A 22360-nucleotide genomic window follows, 5' to 3' on the forward strand; every position below is an offset into this window, starting at 1 on the left:
ATGAGGCTGAACCGAGTTTCCAAGCCAACCAGCCATGCCCAGGTGTCCTTGGAAAGGGACTCTCCTCTCTGCCTCTGCCAGGGCCAGGGGATGTGACTGGTATCAGATAAGGAAGGACCTAAGGGGGCAGGGAACACACAGCCCAACCTCATCATCTGTGGATGCCCACAGCTGAGAACATTGATTTTCTGCCCCAGGGCTCTGTGCGGGGCCAGAGAGAAGACAAGATTAGGAGACAGGTGGACTTCCCCAGAGAGGCCGAGTGGGGTGGCTGGGGGAAGGGCCACATCCTCTGGGTGTGGTAGGGAATAAGCTGGGAACATGCAGGACCGCCATGGGCCTGGTTGCCCTGCTGGAGGACTAGAGAAGACAGTGGAGCACCTCAGAACCTGGCGTGGGAGCCCCCTTCACAGAGGACATGAAGGTGGCCTTCAGAGGTCTTGGGGGCCGCTCGGAGGAGGAGACAATGTGCCTGGGGGTCACTGACCTCTGCAGGGTGGACTTGGACACCGGGGATGGGACCGAGGGGGTGGAATGGGCCGTGGAGGCCGACTGGGGCCGCAGCAAGAAGGAGAACTGGGGCCTCAGGAAGGCAGGCAAGCTGGAGTCCAGCAGCCTAGAGGCTGAGGCAGTGACAGATAACAAGGAAGATGGGGAGGAGGGGGTCGCAGGTGTGCTGTCCATGGTATCCAGCACAGCCTGCTCCCTGCTGGGCACCAGGTCCTTCTGGACATGGTGGGCCACCAGGCAGACGTGCTGGTCTTGCTGGTCTGGGCCCCTGCTGGTCGGGAAGTCGGGCTGCTGAGTGGGCATCAGATCACTGAAGTGCAGGCTTTGGTAGACCTGAGGCGAGATCTGCAGGGAACAGAGTGGGGAGCGGGAACGGGGCACCAGTTGGAGCCGGGGACACCCAGGATCAAGAGTAGACTCGCAGGAAGGAGGCACCCTGAGGTCTTCCCATGCCAAGGTGTGTCCAAAGGACTGTGGCTGCCACTAACCACCGTGGCCTGCGGGCCCATGCATCCACCCTGCACCAGGCCAGGTGCCCAGCCCTGCTCTCCACCCAGTTACAGTGCTTGTGGCAACTCTGTGAGCTGGCGAGCAGACTGCCCGCTTCTGAGAATGAGGCCTCGAGCTGGACCCTGGGTGAGGCCCAGGTGCAAAGAGCTCCTTGGAGCAATCCATCTCACACCAGCCTCTCCCCAGCCTGGGACAGGGGGCCCTGCAGGGACATGGCCTTCAGTGTTATCTCATTTATTCCTAAGGGGACCACAGGGAGGAGGGAGCTCCCACAAACGGCAGACAAGGACGGGGAGGCTGGGAGAGGCTGGGATCTCAAATCTGGAGCTCAATCTGCTCTTTTGAACATCCCCTGCTCCTTTCTGTCCCTGATGGAGAGCCACTCCTTCCGTTTACCCTGTCTCTTACTATGGGCCTGGCATGATGCCCTGGTCTGCTGTTTGAGCACCAAGGTAGTGGGGACACAGGTGGGAAATATGCTAACCAGCAAATAGACAGTCATACGAAATGCTTGGAGGCTATAGACAGGGTCCCCGCCCAAGGGGACCTTGTCCCACAGGTCCTTGAGGCTTGTCCTCAAGGACAAAAGCTGCACCACTGACCTCAGCCAGGGCCTTGGCAAACAAACAAGCCACGTCAGTCTCATCCCAGACCCATCCATGGCCCAGAATCCCGTTAGAGGACAAAGGCTCCTGTCCACCCCCACTGAAGGGCTGTGTGGGCACAAGGGTGGCTGCTGGTGGACATGGGATCCCCTGGCCCCTGACCCAGCCTCCTGGGGAGCTGCCCCATCCCGCCTCACCTGATGCTTCATCCAGCCATACGGCACCCTGGTGGACAGGAACCTGGTATTCCGCAAGCGTTCCTTGGGCTTATACGCCACTCCCAAGACTTTGCTCACCTGCAGGAGCCATGCCCAAGAATGAAGGCTGCGAGTTGGGGGTCCCTGCACCCCTCCCTGTGCTCCCCTCCCAGCCTCACCTGCTTGTCCCTGGACTCCCACTTGTTCCAGCTGTCCTCAATGTCTTCCAGGGGGTGCTCTCCGGCCCACGGGGACATCAGGGCTATCTTCTGCAGCTTGGCCCAAGCGTCTGCCTCCTTATCTGTCTTCCCATGCAGGAGGGCCATCAGCACCGCCTGCTCTCACCGCTGGTATATCAGGGCCTCAGCCAGATCCCGCTGCTCCCTAGTGTGGGGGGCTTTCCTTCACAAGATGTCCCCCCACCGCAAAGCAGGGTGACCCTCCCAGAAACCCTGAAAGGCTCTCCCCTTCCTGGTCTGATCCTTTCCAATCTTCCATCCCTCCCTCATGCCAAACTCCCCAGAGCCCATCACTGAGCAAGTATGGAATTAACATTTGCAAAGCCTGGATCCAGCTGGCCCAGCAGTCCTGCCACTCTCCCACCACTCTGTCCTCTCCACCATGCAGACCTGATACCCAGTCTGACTTTATCTGGACCTCCCCTTGTGGACTATTTAAACATGTCTGCCCCCTGCCCCAGGGAAACCCTGCCTTTGCCTTGTTTGATGTCCCTCCACTGTACTGTCAAGATGGAAGCATAGGAGTCACAAAGATTCTGTGGATGCCTGACAGACTCCTACTTAAATGTCAAAACCCGACTCCAAAATCACCTCTCCTATGAAGCCTCCCTTACTTGATCCACTGAATCACGTAGATTGTCCTCTGAGCCATCCCTGTTCCTAATACTCTCATTACTTATCACATAAAACTGCAGCCATGAGTCTGCATGTCCACCTCCCCGAGTAAACTGTGAGTTCTCTGAGGCAGGACTGTGTCTGGATGTCTTGTATTTCTAGAACCTAGCATAAGGTCTGTCAGTCAGTAGGATCTCAATACACATTTTCTTGAATGAACCAGAATTACTGGAGACTTGGTCAGGAATAAAGATGGAGTGGATGGAGTGGGTAGGAGATGAACCTGCAGGGGGATGAACAAGTAGCCAGCAGCCTGCTGTTCCCTGCAAATCAGGAAAATAACACAAATGTCCTCTCAGGATCAGGGCCTTGGGCCTGGGCCTGAGCACTCCTCTGCCAGGGACCTCTGGCCATGCAGCAATGACCTCTGCAGGGAAGCCAGCTGCAGCAAATCTGGGCCTGGCTGGGGGACAGGGCCCCATCCAAGCACTTGGGTTTTTGTATTTTCCCCTTTCACTGCTCAACCTTTCAGCTGAGCTGGGCTAAAATAGGGCCCGGGCTCTCCAGCCATAGCTGCCACTGTGGAATAGAGCTGCCTGCAACCGTCAAGCCTCTGGCCTTCTAAGGGTCCTCCCCATCCATGCCTAGCTCTACCCAACCCAGGTAGAGGCTTCCCAGGACCTGGGAAGACTCACAGCCTCTCCCTCCTCAGGCCAGAGAAGATCAAGCAGGCTGTGCTCACTCACTGCAGCTCCAGATGTAAGGCCTTCTGGGTGGTGCCAGTGGAGTCACCCTCTTCCTCTAAGCTTGCTCTGTTTTCATGAGGACCATCACGGGCATCCTGTAGTCTTTTCCACACACTCAGGCCAAACGTTCCTGTGATTTGACCAGACACTGCTCAGAACCACAACTGGCATAACCCCTCCTCCAAGCCCTCTGCCCCTTATCCTCTACCTTCAAGGAGTTGTTATCCTCAGCCCCCACACTCACTCAAATGTTGAGTGCCCACCATACACCAGGCATGACACCGAGTACTCAACAAATATGTGGACGAGCCAGACAGAAGCCTTAGGACACACTCGGAGCTCAGGCCTAAAGCATCCTACCCCACATGTGAACTGAGATGGGGAGAGTACTATGGCAGTGATACTATGGAATGATCCTCAGCTGGGCTTCAGGTAGCTTGTGTGTAAAATAGCAATCGCATAAAACAGTCAGACACCCATCAGATATGAGATTTGGGGTGGTGGGGGAAGGAATGGGGCTGGAGTAAAAAGTAGGCACTTAAAACAGAATTAAGTCCTGCTCCTGGGCAGAGAATAGTGAGTAGTAGGCCATTCTCCTGCTGCAGGATTTTTAAAGTTAAGAAAAATAAAACAGATAGGTAACAAAATCATTTAAGAAAAAAAATCACTGGAGAGCAGTAGAAGCAAAGAGGGCCAGGTGAACTAAGATGACAGAAAGGGATGAGTCTTTCCAAGAAGAGCTGGGAGTGGGAGCTGCTTTCTTGTCTCGGGGGCACTCCTGAGTCTACACACAGGCTGAATGAGAATCAGACTTGGCTTAGAGAGAGAGAAACCAGCAGAGCTTCTGACATCCACTGTGGCTGGCGTGATTAATTAAGTCTCGTCTGAATGCACAGCTGTTTTTCTTGTTAGGACATCTGCTGAGCACCAGGGAGGCTGGGGTTGTAGGTGCTGGTATAGAAAAGCAGAATGAGATCATTGGGAGACAGAGTCCCACTGAAGAAGGAGCCTGAAACAGACGCAGATTTCAATCTTGAGACAACTGAACACAGAGGCAAACTGAGTCCTCCTAAAGCTGCTATCCAGCCCCAACCCAGTTCAATCCCCAACTGGATGGAGATGCTCAGCCCTATACAGAGGAAAGAGCAAATGCTCTGGGGGAAATAATATCAACTAAAGTCTTTACAGTCCATTTACAGCCCAGAAAAGTTTTGGGTTTTTTTTTATTTTATTTTGTATATATGACATGTGAAAAGGCAAATATAACCAATAATCAAGAGAAGAAATAGGCATTAGAAGTGGACCCTCCAGAAGATTCAGACATTGGAGTTAGCAGATTAAAACTTCAAATAACTGTTACAAATAATGTTAAGTAAAATTAAGCAAAATTGAATAAAATGGTGGAACAAATTGTAATCTATAGAAAAGAATCAAATGGACATTCTAAAACTAAAAAAAAAAAATCTAAAATTAAGAACTAATTCAATAGATTTAATAGCAAGCTGCATACAGAAGAGGACAGGATTCGTGAACTGGAAGGCAGGTCAGCAAAAAAATAGTCTGGAATTCAGAGATTGAAAAAAATTGAAAAAACAAAAAAAGAATAGGGCATGAGAGACCTATGAGACAAAGTCAAATAGTCTAGTATATATACATATAGTTAGTACCCCCACAATGAGAGGAGAGAGAGAATAATGCAGAAGTAATAGTGAAGAGATAATATCTGAATGCTTTTCAAAACTGATGAAAGACATCAACCTCTAGATTTAAAAGATCAGTGAACTCCAAGCAGGGTAAATACAAACAAAACCACACTTAGGCACATCATAGTCAAACTGCTGAAAACTAAAAGCAGCCAGAGGAAAAAAAAGACAAATTACCTTCAAAGAAGCAACTTGCAACTGACTTTTCAACAGAAAATATGAACACCAGAAGACCATTGAATGATTTTTTTCAATGCTGAAAGAAAAGAAACTGCTAGCTGAGAATTCTATACCCAGTAAAATAGTCTTAAATTTTACGGCAAAATAAAGATATTTTCAGATCAATAAACTATCAATAAACTATTGATCTGAAAATTTGATTAGAAAATTTGATCAGAAAAGTATTAATCTGGGAATTTATTAGTGGCAGATAACACTATAAGAAATAGGAAGTTCTTCAGACTAAAGGAAAACAATTGCAGACAGAATCCTAGAACTTCAAGAATGAAGAGCACCAGAAGTGGTAAACATGTGAGTAACCATAAAAAGAAATTGACTGCTGAAAGAAATAATAATAACAATGTCTTATAGGAAGACATAGCTTATGTAGAAATAAAATATATAATAATAACATAAACATGGTGGGATGTAAGATTCTTGCATAGGAAGTAGCACTAGGTCAAGAATACATATAATCTCTAAGGTAATCACTAAAAGAATAATATAAAAGATACCATTTAAAAAGCAAATAGAGGACATAAAACAACAATTTTTAAAATATTTGATTAATCCAAAAGAAATAAGAAAAGGAAGAAAAAAGAAACCAAGAATAGATAGGATAAACAGAAAAAATAAATAGCAAGATGACTGACTTTAACCCAACTACATAAGTAACTGTTGATATTTAAATGGACTAAATATCCAATTAAAAGGTAAAGATTGTCAGACAGGATGAAAAAAATAAGACTCAATTATACATTGTTTAAAAGAGGCACACAAATATACGAACAGAGATGAGCTGAAAGGGTTGTTTTTAACAAAAAATAGAGAAACAGCTTTTTCCCTCCCTTACATGGGCAGGCAGCATTTGCACATGTGAGGCAGGGCCTTTATTCCAGTTGGGTTAGAGGCCACCTATACCCTCGCTCAGGACACGGAACAGAAGATATATACTTGCTGTTTGGAGGTGGGGATGGCTCCCAGCCCCCTTCTCAAGCCCTTCTTGGGGTTTCTTCAAGAATAGAACATTTACTAATCCAAACAGGACTCTCGAATACTGAGACGGCATGCTTTTTAGATAATTTGTTTTATTTTATTTTATTTTATTTTACTTTATTTTATTTTTATTTTTATTTTTTGAGACAGGGTCTTGTTCTGTTCCCCAGGCTGGAGTACAGTAGCACAGTCATAACTCACTGCAGCCTCGAACACCTGGGCTCTAGCAATCCTCCTGCCTCAGCCTCCTGAGTCAGTGGGACTACAGGTGCACACTTCCATGCCCAGCTAAGTTTTTAATTTTTTGTAGAGACAGGGTCTCACGTTGTTGCCCATGCTGGCCTCAAACTCCTGGGTTCAAGTAATCCTCCCACCTTGGTCTCTCAAAGTGCTGGGATTACAGGCATGAGCCACTGAGCCCAGCAGGGATCACTTGTTATAAATGCACTTGGAGGAGCCATTCTGTTTTTCACTTGTGTTCTTGTCTCTAATGGCCAGCTAGGGTTAAATCTGGGTTTGGCTTTAGGGGGAGGGAGGGGCCTGCCTTAAGCAAAATCATACAGCTCTATCTCCACTTACCAGAAAAATGCTGCATTTTTTAAGGCAAAACCAAGAAAACCAAAGTAAAATGGTATTTTGAATTCCCATTGGCCACTCTACTCATGGGAGAATAAATGTCCAGGACCAAGAAGGTTTTAGGCACTCAAGGGTTCCTGGCCATAATACAATGAAGTTCCATTAAGGAGTAAAATATAATTCAATAATATATTAAAAGAATAATACATCTTGACTAAGTGGGGTTTACTCCAGGAATGCAAGGTTGAACATTCATTCAAAAAAGGTAAAATTCAAAAAGTGTAATTTACCACATCAACAGGATAAAGGACAAAAACTATATGATTATCACAGTAGAAGCAGAAAAAGCATTTGACAGAATTCAACACCTCTTTATGATTTTTTTAACTCTCTTGGCTAATTAGAAATAGAGAAAACATCCTCTCTACACAACAATTAATTGAAGATGGATCATAGACCTAAATTAAAAGCCAAAATCTCTAGTTTCTAGAGGGAAATCTAAGAGAATATCTTTGTAATTTTAATGTAAGTAAAAATTTATTAGAGAACAAAAACATCTACTTTCTGATTTCAAAACATATTACAAAGCTACAATAATCAAGACAGTGTGGTACAGGCATAAAAACAGACATATAAACCAATGGAATAGAAGAAAGTATCCAAAAATAAAGCCTCACATATATAGTCAAATGATATTTAACAAAAGTGCCAAGACCACTCAATTGGGAAAGACAGTCTCTACAATAAATGGTGCTGGGAAAACCGAATTGCCACATGCAAAAGAGTAAAACTGGACCGTTATTTTACACCGTATACAAAAATGAACTCAAAATGAATTAAATACCGAAACATAATACCCCAAACTGTAAAAACTCCTAGAAAAAATATGGAGGGAAAGCTTCATAACATTGGATTAGGCCATTATTTCTTGGATATGACACTAAAAAAACAGGCAATGAAAGCAAAAATAGACATTAAACTTGAAAACCTCTGTGTATCAAAAAACATAATCATGCTGGGTGTGGTGGCTCACACCTAAAATCCCAGCACTTTGGGAGGCTGAGGCAGGTGGATCACCTGAGGTCAGCAGTTCGAGACCAGCCTGGCCAAAATGATGAAACTCCATCTCTACTAAAAATACAAAAATTAGATAGGTGTGGTGGGCCTATAAGCCCAGCTACTTGGGAGGCTGAGGCAGGAGGATCGCTTGAACCCGGGAGGTGAAGGTTGCAGTGAGCTGAGATCGCACCATTGCACTCCAGCCTGGGTAACAAGAGCAAGCCTCCATTTCAAAACAAACAAACAAACAAACAAAAACCACAATCAACAATCAACCCAATGAAAAGGAAGCTTACAGAATGGGAGAAAGTATCCGAAAATCATATCCCTGATAAGAGGTTAATATCCATAATATATAAAGAACTCCTACAACTTAAAAACAACAACACCCAATTTGAAAATGGGCAAAAGACTTGAATAGATATTTATTTCTCCAAAGATGATATACAATGGCCAACAAGCACATGAAAAGATGATTGCCAACCTCATGAATCATTAGAAAACTGCAGATCAAAACCACAACATCATCCCATTAGAATGGTTGTTTCAAACAAAAACAAAAACAAAAACAAAACAACAAATGTTGGCAAGGTTGCAGAAAAATTGGAACCCTTGTGCATGTTTGGTGGGATTATAAAATGGTACATGTGCTATGGAAAACAGTATGGAGGTTCCTCAAAAAATAAAAAGTACAACTACCATATGATCCACCAATCCCACTACTGGGTAGTTATCCAAAAGAATTGAAAGCAGGGTCTCAAAGAGATAGATATTTGCACACCTATGTTCACAGAAGCACAATTCACAACAGCCAAGAAGTGGAGTCAACTAAAGTGTCCACTAATGGATGAATGGATAAAGAAAATGCTGCATATACATACAATGAAATATTATTCGATGTTAAAAAAGAAAGGATATCTTGTCACATGTTACAATATTAATAAATATTGAGGCCATTATGCTAAGTGTAAGATGCCAGTCACAAAAAGATGACTATTGTATTATTCTACTTAGGTGGGTAACTAAAGTAGTTAAATTCATAGAAACAGAAAGTTGAATGATGGTTACCAGGGGCTGGAGGCAAGGGGAAATGGAGGAGTATGTTCAACGGCTGTAAAGCTTCAGATTTGCAAAATGAAAAAGTTCCAGAGATCTATGGCACAACAGTGTGAATATACTTAACACTACTGAACTGTAGACTTAAAAATGGTTAAGATGGTAAGTTTTATGCTATATATTTTTACCACAATTTTTAAGTACCTAACATGTTCTTTAACTTGGTAAGGTGGACTTCATCAAAATTAAAAATTTCTGCTCATCAAAAGATGCCATGAGGAAAATGAATGGGCAAGCGATACACTGATAAAAGTACTCACAATGCAGATACCTGTTAAAAGTCTCACATCCAGGACACAAAGAATTTCTACAAATCAAGAATACAAAGACAAGCAACCAAATTTCTTAAAAACAACAAAATACTCAGAGACACTTCACAGAAGTAGATGTATGAGTGGCCAATAACAAATTGATTTTTGACAAAAGTACAAAAGGAACTCAAAGGAGAAAGGATAAAAATAGTGCTGGAACAAGTGGCTATCTCCATGCAAAATTTAAATTTTGTCTCATATTTCACAACATATACAAAAATTAACTCAAAATGATTATAGACCAAAAAGTAAGAGTGAAAACTATAAAACTTATAGAAGAAAATATAGCAGAAACATTTGTGACCTTGGGTTAGGCAAAAATTTCTTGCATACAATGCCAAAATTTAAAACTTCTGATTTTTTTTTCTTTTTTTGAGACAGGGTCTTATTCTGTTGCCCAGGCTGTAGTGCAGTGGCTCAGTCACAGATTACTGCATCCTCAACCTCTCGGGCTCAAGCAATCTTCCTGCCTCAGCCTCCCGAGTAGCTGGAACTATAGGCATGCACCACCACACCTGGCTAATTTTTATTTATTTATTTATTTTTGTAGAAACAGAGTCTCACTATGTTGCCCAGGCTGGTCTCAAACTCCTGAGCTCAAGCAATCCACCCACCTTGGCCTCCCAAAGTGCTGGTATTACAGGTGTGAGCCACCATGTCTGGCCACTGATCTTCAAAATGCACTGTGAAGGAATGCAAACACAAGCCACAGTAATGGAGAAAAATATTTTCAAAACCTCATATCTGATCAAGAACTTGTATCCAGAATAAAGCATTTTTAAAACTCAATAAGAAAACAACACAATTTTTTTTAATGGCAAAAGATCTGAACAGGCATTTCATCAAAGAAGATATGTGGATAACTAATAAGTGCAAGAAAATATTTCAACATCATTAGTCACTAGAGGAATGCAAATTAAAATCACAGTAAGATACCACTATAAACCTAGTAGGATGACTATTTTTAACAGTTTTATTGAAGTATAATTGACATGCAATAACCGGTTTTTATTTAATGTGTACATATCCATCACCTGCAAAAGTTTCTTCCTGCTTCTTTGAGCTCCCACCCTTCCAACCCTCATCAGCCCCTTATCCTCAACCAGTTATCTGCTGTCACACTATAAATTTGTTTGCATTTCCTAAAATTTTATATAAATAGTGCAGTTGTAAATGGTTGGGAAAAAATAAATAGAATCATACAATATGTACAGGTTTTCATTTGGCTTCTCTCACTAAGCATAATTATTTTGAGATCCAACCACGTTATATAACATATCAATTCTTCATTGTGTTTTATTGCTGAGTGATATTCCATAAACCATAGTTTATCAACTCAACTATTAATGGACATTTGAATCGCTTCTAGTTTGAGGCTGTCACAAAAAAATACTGCTGTGAACATTTATGTATGTAGTCTTTACCTGGGCATATGCTTTCATAGAAGTGGAACAGCTGATTCATATCATAGGGGCACATTTAACTTTTTAAGAAACTGCCAAAATGCTTTCCAAAGTGGTTGAATCATTTTATATTCCCATTAGCCGTGCAGGAGAGTTTCAGCTCCCTCATATACCATCTTAGTATGATCAATATTGTTTAATTTTAGCCATTCTAATAAGATAAATGGTATGTTACAGCGGTTTTAATTAGTATTTCTCTTCTAATGAATAAATATTGAGCATTGTTTTCCATGCTTCTATATATTTCCTTTGGTGAATGACAGAGCAGGAGCACCGTCATCTCGGACAAACACCGCCACTTTAAGTTCCAGCTCCCTTTCCAGCCTCATGCATTTCAAGGAAATCACTTCTTTTCTAACTACAAGCAGCCAAAAAGAGCAGACAGTAAAACACAGATAAGACAGCTTGGGCACAGAGGGAGGTGGAGGGAAAGTCTCTTGGGTAACTGCTGAACTTCACCCTCATACAGTGGGGTCCAGTAAAACAGTGGGTCTTAATAAGCACATTCCTTTCCCTTCAGGTGCACTAAGATAGGGAAGCTAAAAGCAGACCCGGGGGATATGCCTGCAGCTGCAGAAAGATGGCAGAACAGACACACAACTCTCCCTCCCAGATAAGCACAACAAAGAGACACAGAAGCAGTCCAAGCCTCTAATAAACTCTCCCACCCCGAATCCTTAAAAACTCTTAGTCTGTAAGAGAGTGTGGCTCTAACCTAACTCAGCCGGCCGCCCCTCTCAGGTTTATTTAAAATAAACCTGTCCCTGTTGACTGTCGAGCTGTCCTTCGTGTTTCCTCTTTAATTCTCACAGTGAAGTCTCTTCAAATTTGGTGAAGTGTCTATCCAAACCTTTTTCTAATGTTTTTATTGTATTACTTATTTTCTTGTTGAGTTCTGAGAGTTTATATATTCTAAATAGGAGCTTTATCAGATATAGGATTTGCAAATATCTTCTCCCAGTCTGTGGTTTATCTTTGTTCTCTTAACAATGTCTTTTGAAGAGCAGAAGTTTTTAAGTTTGATAAACTGTTATTAACTTGATATTTTATGAATCATGCTCTATCGGTGTTGCATCCAAACGATCTTTGCCTAAACCAAGGTCACAAAGGTTTTCTCCTACGATTTCTTCTGAAGTTTTAGTTTTAACTTTTGCCTTTAATTCTATGTTCCATTTTTTGTTGTTGTTGTTTTGTTTTTTGTTTTGTTTGTTTTTTGAGACAGAGTCTTGCTCTGTCGCCCAGGCTGCAGTGCAGTGGCACGATCTTGGCTCACTGCAGCCTCCACCTCCCAGGTTCAAGCGATTCTTGTGCCTCAGCCTCCCGAGTAGCTGGGATTGCAGGCGGGCACCGCCACGCCTGGCTAATTTTTTGTATGTTTAGCAGAGATGTGGTTTTGCTATGTTGGCCAGGCTGGTCTCGAACTCCTGGCCTCAAGTGATCTTCCCACCTCAGCCTCCCAAAGTGCTTGGATTACAGGTGTGAACCATCATGCACAGCCCATTTTGAATTGCTTTTTGTATGTGGTGTGAGGTATGGATCCAAGTTCCTTGCTTTAAGACTGTCTTTTCTCCACTGAATTGCCTTTGCACCTTTGTCAGAAACAGATGTCCATATATGTATGGATATATCTCTGGACTTTCTGTGTCATTCCACTGATCTGTTTGTCTGTCTCTCTGCCATTACCACACTGTCTTGATTACCATGGCTTCACAATAAGTCTTGAAATCAGGCAATGTTAGCTCTTCATCTTAGTTTCCTTTTGCCAAAGCTATTTTGACTGGCCTAAATAAATTTTAGAATCAGTGTGTCAATTTCTACAAAAATTCTTCTGGGATATTGATTGGTATTTCAGTTAACCTATAAATCAATTTGGAGATAATTTTATTCTTAATCAGAGAGTCTTCTACCCATTAACAGTAAATCTTCTTTGTCTCAGCAATGTTTTGTAGTACTTTTCTGTGTACTTACATCTCTTGGTATTTATGTTTTATGTTTTCGTAAATGTATCTTTTACTTCAATTTCTGACTGTTCATTGCTAGTATATAGAAATACAATTGCTTTTTATATTGATCTTGTATCCTGCAACCTTGTTAAACTCCTTACTAACTCTTTTTAGTAAAATCCACTGGATTTTCTATATAGACAATTAGTCAACTACAAATAAAAACAGTTTTATTTCTTCCTTTCCAATCTGAATGCCTTTTTTTTTCCTCCTCTAATTGCCCTCTACACTTCTAGTACAATTTCGAATCGAAGTGACATGTCTTATTCCTGGTCAGGGGAAAGTACTCAGCCTTTCACCATTAGGTGTGAAGTTAGTTTTAGGTTTTTTCACAGATGCACTTCCTCAGGTTGAGAAAGTTTTTTCTATTTTGCTAAATGTTTTTATCAGAAAAATGGATGTTGAATTTTGTCAAATTATTTTATTGTATCAAGATAATCACATAGGTTTTCACTTTATTAATATAATAAATTACATTGATTTTCAAATATTAAACCAACATTGTATATCTGGGGTAAACCCTATTTGATCATGATATATTACCCTTCTTATATATTGCTGGATTTTATTTGCAAAATTTTGTTAAGATATTTTGCATTTATGCTTATGAGGGATATTAATCGATAGTTTGTTTTCTTTCTTTCTTTCTTTCTTTCTTTCTTTCTTTCTTTCTTTCTTCTTTCTCGCTTTCTTCTTATAATGTCTTTGTCAGGTTTTGGTACTAAGTTGCCTCGTGAGTTGGGAAGTATTGTACCCTTTTCAACTTTCTGGAAGAGTTTCTGTAGAACTTATATTATTTCCCCTTCAAATATTTGGTAAAATTCACCATGGAAGTCATTTAGGCCTGGAGGTATCTTTGTGAGGAGAGTTTTAAACTACAAATTTAATTTCTTTGATATAAGGATATTCAGGTTATCTGTTTCTTCTTGTGTAAGCTTTAGTAGTTTGTTTCTTTCAAGGAGTTTATTTCATATAAGTTGCCAAATTTATTGTATAAAGTTGTTTATAGTATTTCATTGTTATCCTTTTAACATCTGTAGAATCATTGAGTGATGTCATCTCACTCATTCCTGATATTGGTAATTTGTGTTTTCTCTCTCTTCTTCCTGCCCAGTCTAGCTGGAGGTTTATCAATTTAATTTATCTTTTCAAAGAACCAGGTTTTGGGTTCATTGATTTTCCTTATTATTTTTTACTTTTCTGTTTCATCGATTTCCATTCTAATCTTTATTATTTCCTTTCTTCTATTTACTTTGGGTTCAATTTGCTCTTTCTTTCTAGTTTCTTTTCTCTTTCTTTCTTTTTTTTTTTTTTTTAATTGAGATGGGGTCTTGTTATGTTGCCTAGGCTGGTCTTGAACTCCTGGGTTCAAATGATCCTCCCACCTGCCTCCCAAAGGCGTGAGCCACCACACCAGACCTCTTTCTAGTTTCTTAATGTGGAAGTTGAGGCTGGTGATTTGAACTTTTTTCTTTCCAATATAGGCAGTTAGTGCTATAAATTTCCCCCTTACTACTGTTTTTTGTGGCATCTCATAAATTTTGAAATGTTACATTTTCATTTTCATTCAGTTCAAAATATTTTCTAATTTCCCTCTGGATTTCTTTTTTGGCCCATGGGTTATTTAGAAATGTGTCATTTAGCTTCCAAATATTTAGGGATATTTCAAAGATATTTCTGTTTTTGATTTATAATTCAGTTTCATTGGGATCAGAGAACGTACTTTGTATGGCATAAATCCTTTTGAAATTATTGAGATTTGTTTTGTGGCCCAGAATATGGACTGTTTGAATTAATGTTCTGTGTGCACTTAAAAATAATGTTTATTTTGTTTATGAATGATCTATAAATGTTAATTAAGTATAATTGTTTGATAGTGTTATTCAAGTATTCTATGTCATTAATGATTTTCTGTATAGTTGTTTTATAAATTATTGAGAGAAGAGTATTGAAATCTCATGCTATAATCATAGATTATTAAAATTTAAAATAATAACAGATCAAACACCAAATGTTGATGAAGACACAAAGGTAGAAATGTAAAACAGTTTGGTCATTTTTCATAAAGTTTCAATACACTTACCATACAACCCAGCCATTCTGCTTCTAAATACTTACTCAACAGAAATGAAAACAATGTTTAAAGCAGCTTCATTCATAATCACCCAAAACTGACAATGATCCAAATGTCCTATAATTGGTGAATGGATCAACAAACTATGACAGAGCCATACAGTGGAATAATACTCAGCAATAAAAAGAACAAACTACTGATACATTCAACAACAAAGATGAATCTCGAATTGATTATGCTAAGTGAAAGACTCACTCAGCTACATGTGTACGTTTCCATTTATGATAATCCGGAAAAGGCAAAACTATAGAGACAAACAGATCAATGGCTGCCAGGGGTTAGGAGAAGGAAATAGAGTTTGCTATGAGGAGACGTGAGGTCGCTTTTTAGGGTAATGTCTATGTCTTGATTGTGATACCAATTACACAATTGTATGCATTCATGAAACCTCATAAAACTATATACTTTTAAAAGGTGCTTTTATTGGATGTAAATTATACTTCAGAAATCTGATTTTTAAAACAAGCTTCTAAAAGATAACACTAGATATTATATTTAGGGGATAGTCAAAGATGTCTTTGAAAGATACAAAAAATGGGTGACATCAGCAAGATGGTAGAATAGGAAGATCCAGAACCTCCTTCCCCCTATGGAGACACTGACTGAACAACAGTACACAGACCAGAAACCAGGACTATTCATCCCAGATGAATGGGAAAAAACAAAAAAACAAAAAACAGCTCCACTGAAGCCAGTAGGAAAATTCATGGTGCTCACTTGTAATCCCTCCTCCTGGCTCAGTGAAGCAGATTGGGAAGGAACCACCAGCTTCCAGCTTCTACCTGGGAGGGAAAGACTGAGATGTACATCCAACATGCAGACTTTTCAGAGGGCTGCATGATGAACCAGTTTCTGTCTTGCCTGAATCTAAGCACTGACGGGAAAAGGCACCAGACTGGGCTACTAAGAACAAAGGTGACAATTTAGACTAGCATACACTCACTATCAGAGTCCCTCCTGCCACTCTGTGGAATGAGTACAGAAAACAACCCAACTTCCAGCTCCTCCCTGAGGAGGCAGATTTGGAGCATACATATCCAATGTTAGCCTTTGAGGGGTACCCAAGAAACTGGTTTCTGTCTTGCCTCTCTCAGACTATCGAAGGACCCAGCATATTCCAGAGGCCTGGGGGAAGCTTGTAGCAGCTCTAGAGAACTTGCAGTACTGCAAATAGACACCAGAGAGAGCAAGGGATAATGGACTCCTAAAAAAAAAAAACCTGTAGATTCCTGTAATTGCAAATTTACATGCATAAGTCTGGTGAAAGTATCTACAAAAAAAAGACTGGAGAGGCCCCCAGAACTTTAGCCAAGCTGATTGGTACAGAATTTTCCCTGAATGAAGCCAGTATATAAAGACTGGGAGAGGCAGCTGATTTTACAAATGCATGGATCCCAATATAAAGTTACAAGGCACACAAAAAAATAGGAAAGCATGGCCCAAAGGAACAAAATAAATCTCCAGAAACTGCCACTAAAGAAATTGAGGTATGTGAATTATTTGACAAAGAGTTCTAAGTAACCATAATAAAAATGCTCAACAAGCTCAGGGAAACAATACATGAACAAAATGAGAATATTAGTGAAGACACAGAAAATATAGAAAAGAACCAAACAGAGGCCAGCCATGGTGGCCCACACCTATAATCCCAACACTTTGGGAAGCTTAGGCGGGCAATCACTTGAGCTCAAGAATTCAAGGCCAGCCTGGGCAACATGGTGAAACTCTGTCTCAACAAAAAATACAAAAAATTAGCCAGGCATGATGGCATGCACCTGTAGTCCCAGCTACGCAGGAGGCTGAAGTGGGAAGATCACTTGAGGCTGGGAGGTCAAGGCTTCAATGAGCTGAATTCGTGTCACTGCACTCAACCCTGGGTGGCAGAGCAAGACCCTGTCTTGAAAAATAAAAAAAACAGAAATTCTAGAACTGAAGATGAAGAGTAAAACAATTGAATTCAAAAGTCATCTACAGTAGGCTTGATCAAGTAGAAGGAAAAATCAGCAGACTTGAAGATATCCAGTCAGAGAAGCAAAAAAGCAAAAAGAAAAAAGAATTTTAAACAGTAAAGAAAGCTTAAGGGATTTATGAGACATTGTCAAATGGACAATATATGCATTATGGTAGTATCAGAAGGAGGAGAGAGAGAGAGAGAGAAAGGGACAAAAAGCTTATCTGAATATATAATAGCTGAAAATGTTTCAAATCTTAAAAAGGAAAAGAAACCTATATTCAAGAAGCTCAAGGGATTCCAACTAGGATAAAGTCAAAGAAATCCACAAGGAGACACATTATAAAAAGAACAAAAACTCTCATCCAAAAATACTATATCCAGGAAAGCTGTCCTTTAAAAATGAAGGAAAAATAAAAATTTTCCCAGATAAATAAAAACAAGAGGAGTTCATCACCATTAGACCTGCCTTTAAAGAAATGCTAAAGGGACCCCTTCAAGTTGAAACAAAAGGATGCTAGGCAGGAACGTGAAAGCATATGAAAATACAAAGCTTTCTGATAAATGTAAACACATAGAAAAATACAGAATGCTGTAATACTGTAATGGTGGTACATAAGTCACTTTTAATTCTTTTCTTTTTTTTTAGACAGAGTCTCACTCTGTTGCCCAGGCTGGAGTGCAGTGACACGATCTCGGCTCACTGCAACCTCTGCCTCCCAGGTTCAAATGATTCTCCTGCCTCAGCCTCTCAAGTAGCTGGGATTACAGGCATGCACCACCATGCCCGGCTAATTTTTGTATTTTCAGTAGAGACAGGTCACTAAAACAAACAAACAAACAAACAAACAAACAAACAAACAAACAAACAAACACATAGGAAGACAGCACAGGAGGAAAAGGGGACAAAAAAGTGTTGGGATTACAGTAGTGAGCCACCACGCCTGGCCCTAATTATTTCTTGACATGAACGGTGGCTATATGGGTATGTATTTACTTTCTCAAAATTCACCAAGCTGAACGCTTCTGGTTTGTATGTTTTTCTTTATATACAATGCAACAATTAAGTTTATTTTTTAAAAGGGAAAGGAATATGCTTTATCAGATATATGATTTGCAAAAATATACATAAGTGAATAATATTGGGTGGACGGGTGAATGGATGGACCGTTTGCTGAATGGACAATTGGACAGACTGTAATATTATTTAAGCAAAGGCAGTTGCTGTGGCCTGAGAGTCCCTCCCCACAGAGTACAAAGTTCATACCAGCTTATGTTCAGACAGGGACAGAGACAAGAAGGGCCATGGGCATGGCTGAGCTTCAGCGGGACCCATACCAATGGCATCACCGGAGAGTTTCCAAGCCTTGATGTCCCGGTCCTGGCCAGCGCTGATAACCAGCTGGAAGTTGTCCACATACAGGATGTCTTCCACACTATCCAGATGGCCCTTCCAGGTAATCAGGAGCGTGGGGGGAACCAGGGAAATGGTATGGCCAGCCACAACCTGTAGGGGACAGTACAGGAGAAACACTTATACCAAGACCACTACACAGGCTAATTAGAAGGCACCCAGGACTGCAGGCAGCAGAGCCCAGTTGGAAGGGCTCTGGGACACAGGCTAGGGTTCTAGTTCTAGATGCATTCCACATGAACTTGCTTGTGACCTTACATAGGTCCCGGCACTTCTCTGGCCCTCACTGGCCCCTTAGGTAAAACCATAAAAAGCACCTGCATATGACTACATTGCTTACCAAGTGCCTCTATACACATTATTCCATTTGAACCTCACAACCTTATAGGAAGTATATAATTCTCACTGACTTACAGAGGAGAAAAGTGAGAGTCAGACATGTTCAATAACTAGCCTAAGCCCACATAGCTAGAAAGTGATGGGGCCAGGGCAAGAGCCTCAGTCTTCTAAAGTTTTTCAGTTGGGAACTGGGAGATGAATAGGGTGAGCAATGGGGTGATAAATCACATTACACTGAGAGAATAAAACTACTGAACTGGAAAATGAGTGAAAATGACCATTTTTAAATAAAACAAGATTAATAAAGGGGGACTTATTTGACCATATTCAAGTATGGAAAGTCAGAATAATAAACTTTAAATTTTAAACAAAGCAATGGAAGACAATAGAAAGCTCAGGAACCAACCCAAATGTATGTAAAACTTTGGTATATAATAAGAGTGGTAACAGAAAACATGACTCAATAAACAGTAGTAGGATACCTGATGAAGTATAAGAGAAACCTGCATTGTTATCTTTTATCTTACAACCAAATGAATACTAGATGCGTTGAAGATTTTATTTTCAATGAAATCATAAAACGCCTACAAAAGAATGAATCAGTATTTATCTTTTCTCTAAGAAAGTGATAAACAGGCAAAGGAAAATATCACAATGGGAACAAAAACTGATTTGAACACCAAAAAATATATTGTAATTTTTAAGTCATCATAAATAAAATTAACAAGCAAATGACAAATTGGGGGGAATATTTGTAATCCATATGATAGACAATGACTGAATCTTTTAATATATTTTTATTGTTTTTTTTTTTTAGAGATGGGGTCTCACTATGTTGCCCAGGCTGGTCTCGAACTCTTAGGCTCAAGCGATCTGCCCACCTTGGCCTCCCAGAGAGCTGGGATTACAGGCATGATCTACCATGCCCAGACTAATGTATTTTTAAATAATTATACAACATTTATAAAAGATAGTTACCACAATAGAAAAGTAGGCAAAGGACATGAAGAGACAATCCACAAAGTTATACAAAGCCAATAGAATAAGAAAAGATGTCAACATCACTAATAAAGGCATCTTAATTAAAATCAAAAGAAACTATTTGCACCTAAAAATCAACCAAAAATGTTTTGCTCAGTTAGGACATTTATTTATTGAATGCCTTCTATAAGAAAGACACTCTGATAGACCTAGAGGATCCTCAGATGAATACCACTAATAAATTCTTTAGGTTGTCAAAGATAAAAAAAAACAGGCTAATGAAATGCAAAACTGTATAAACCTTCTAGAGTGCAATTTTGTAGTATACATTAAAGGCCTTAAAGTGACTTATGTTCTTTTACATACTCTTTCCTTGGGACAAATTACTAGATGTACAAATAAACAACTATAAACAACAACAAAAAACATTTGTGAAAAAGAATATTTGCACCATCATTTTTAGTGCTATCTAGACACAACTTTATTGAAACATAATTTGCATATAATTTACCAATTTAAAGTGCTCATTCAATGGTTTTTAGTATATTCAGAGTTGTGCAACCACCACCACATTCTATTTTAGACCATTTCATCACCCCAGAAAGAAACTCTTTACCCAGTAGTCACTACCCAATTCCCCCAACTCCCTCCCCCAGCCTCAGGAAACCACTAATCTACTTTCTATCTCTATAGAAAGTATAATATGGACATTCTGGACATGTCATTTAAGCGGAATCACACAATACGTGGTATTTTGTGGTTGGCTTCTTTCACTTAGCATAGTATTTTCAAGGTTCATCCATGTTGTTGCATGCATCGGTACTTTATTCCTTTTTATTATTAAATAACATTTCATTGTATAACCATACCATACTTTATCCATTTGGAAGTTGACATTTGGGTTGTTTCCACTTTTTTATTATTATATATAATGCTACTATAAACATTCATGTACAAGATTTTATGTGGACATATGTTTTCATTTCTCTTAGGTATACACTTGGGAGCAGAACTGTTGGGTAATATGGTAACTCTACATTTAATTTTTGAGGAACTGCCAGACTGTTTTCCAAAGTGACTGCAGCTTTCTACATTCTTTTTTTTTTTTCTTTTTAAATGGAGTTCAGAGTTTTGCTCTTGTTGCCCAGACTGGAGTGCAATGGCGTGATCTCTGCTCACTGCAACCTCCGCCTCCCAGGTTCAAGCGATTCCCCTGCCTCAGCCTCCCGAGTAGCTGGAATTACAGGCACCCACCACCGTGCCCTGCTAATTTTTGTATTTTTAGTAGAGACAGGGTTCCACCATGTTGGCCAGGCTGGTCTCAAACTCCTGACCTCGTGATCTCCCCACCTCAGCCTCCCAAAGTGCTGGGATTACAGGCGTGAGCCACCGTACCCGGCCAGCTTTCTACATTCTATCCAGCAATGTGTAAGAGTCCCAGTTTATCCACATCCCAGCCAACCATTGCTATTATCTATAGTTATCCTGGCAAGTGTAAAGTGGGATCTCATTATAGTTTTAATATGCATTTCCCTGATAGCTAATGATATTCAGCATCATTTAATATACTTATTAGCCATTTGTACATCTTCTTTGAAGAAATGTTTATTTAGATCCTTTACCCATATTTTAATTCAGTTATGTATCTTTTTTATCAAGTTGTTAGGAGTTCTTTATATATTCTAGATACTAGTCCCTTATCAGATATATGATTTACAAGTATTTTCTCTAAGGTTATCCTTTCACTTTCTTGATGGTATCCTTTGCAGCCCAAAAGTTTTTAATTTTGACAAAGTCCAATTTATCTGTTTTTTCTTTTGTAGCTTGTTTTTGGTGTCATATCTAAGACACACTGTCTAAGGTCACAAATATTTTCCATTTATTTTCTTCTAAAAGTCTTATAATTTTAGCTCTTACATTTAGGTCTATGATCCACTTGGAGTTAATTTTTGTGTGTGTTATGAGGTAGGAGTCTAACTTCATTCTTCTAATACAGATAAAGTTATCCCTATTGTCCCAGCAGGACATGTTTTAAAAAATATATTATTTCTCCCCATTTGATTGTCTCAGCATTCTTGTCACAAATCAATTGATCATAATGTGAAAATTTATTTTTTAACTCTAAATTCTACTCCATTGATTTACATGTCTTTCTTTATGCCAGTATCACATTGCCTTGATTACTTAACTTCATTTTCAGTTCTGAACTTGGGAATTGTGAGTCCTTCAACTCTGTTCTTTCTCAAGATTTTTTTCTTACTATCTAGATCCCTTGTATCTCCAAAAAGCATAGAGGGAAGGAAGGAAGGAAGGAAGGAAGGAAGGAAGGAAGGAAGGAAGGAAGGAAGAAAGGAAGGAAGGAAGGAAGGAAGGAAGGAAAGCAGGCAGGCAGGCAGGCAGGCAGGCTTATGCCTGTAATCCTAGCACTTTGGGAGGCTGAGGCAAGTGGATCACCTGAGGTCAGGAGTTCGAGCCCAGCTTGGCCAACATGGCAAAACCCCATCTCTACTGAAAATACAAAAATTAGCCAGGCATGGCAGTGGGTACCTGTAATCCCAGCTATTCAGGAGGCTGAGGCAGGAGAATCGCTTGAACCTGGGAGGCGGAGGTTGCAGTGAACCAAGATGGCGCCACTGCACTCCAGCCTGGGTACCAGAGCAAGACTCTGTCAAA

At 40.4% G+C, this 22360-nt stretch overlaps 1 protein-coding gene across 1 annotated transcript in view; it reads right to left on the reverse strand.

Annotated features, from left to right (window-relative positions):
- Positions 1 to 382: 382 nt before the first annotated feature.
- EFCAB8 (EF-hand calcium binding domain 8) overlaps positions 383 to 22360 on the reverse strand; it is a 108381-nt gene continuing 86403 nt past the window's right edge. Inside the window, 6 exon segments of the mRNA XM_032143267.2 lie at positions 383 to 402; positions 405 to 855; positions 1823 to 1921; positions 2002 to 2206; positions 3423 to 3552; positions 18292 to 18460. Coding sequence (XP_031999158.1) covers positions 383 to 402; positions 405 to 855; positions 1823 to 1921; positions 2002 to 2206; positions 3423 to 3552; positions 18292 to 18460 — 1074 coding nt within the window.

Source organism: Hylobates moloch, unplaced genomic scaffold (genome assembly GCF_009828535.3).
Source record: "Hylobates moloch isolate HMO894 unplaced genomic scaffold, HMol_V3 SCAFFOLD_21, whole genome shotgun sequence".
NCBI classification, from domain to species: domain Eukaryota; kingdom Metazoa; phylum Chordata; class Mammalia; order Primates; family Hylobatidae; genus Hylobates; species Hylobates moloch.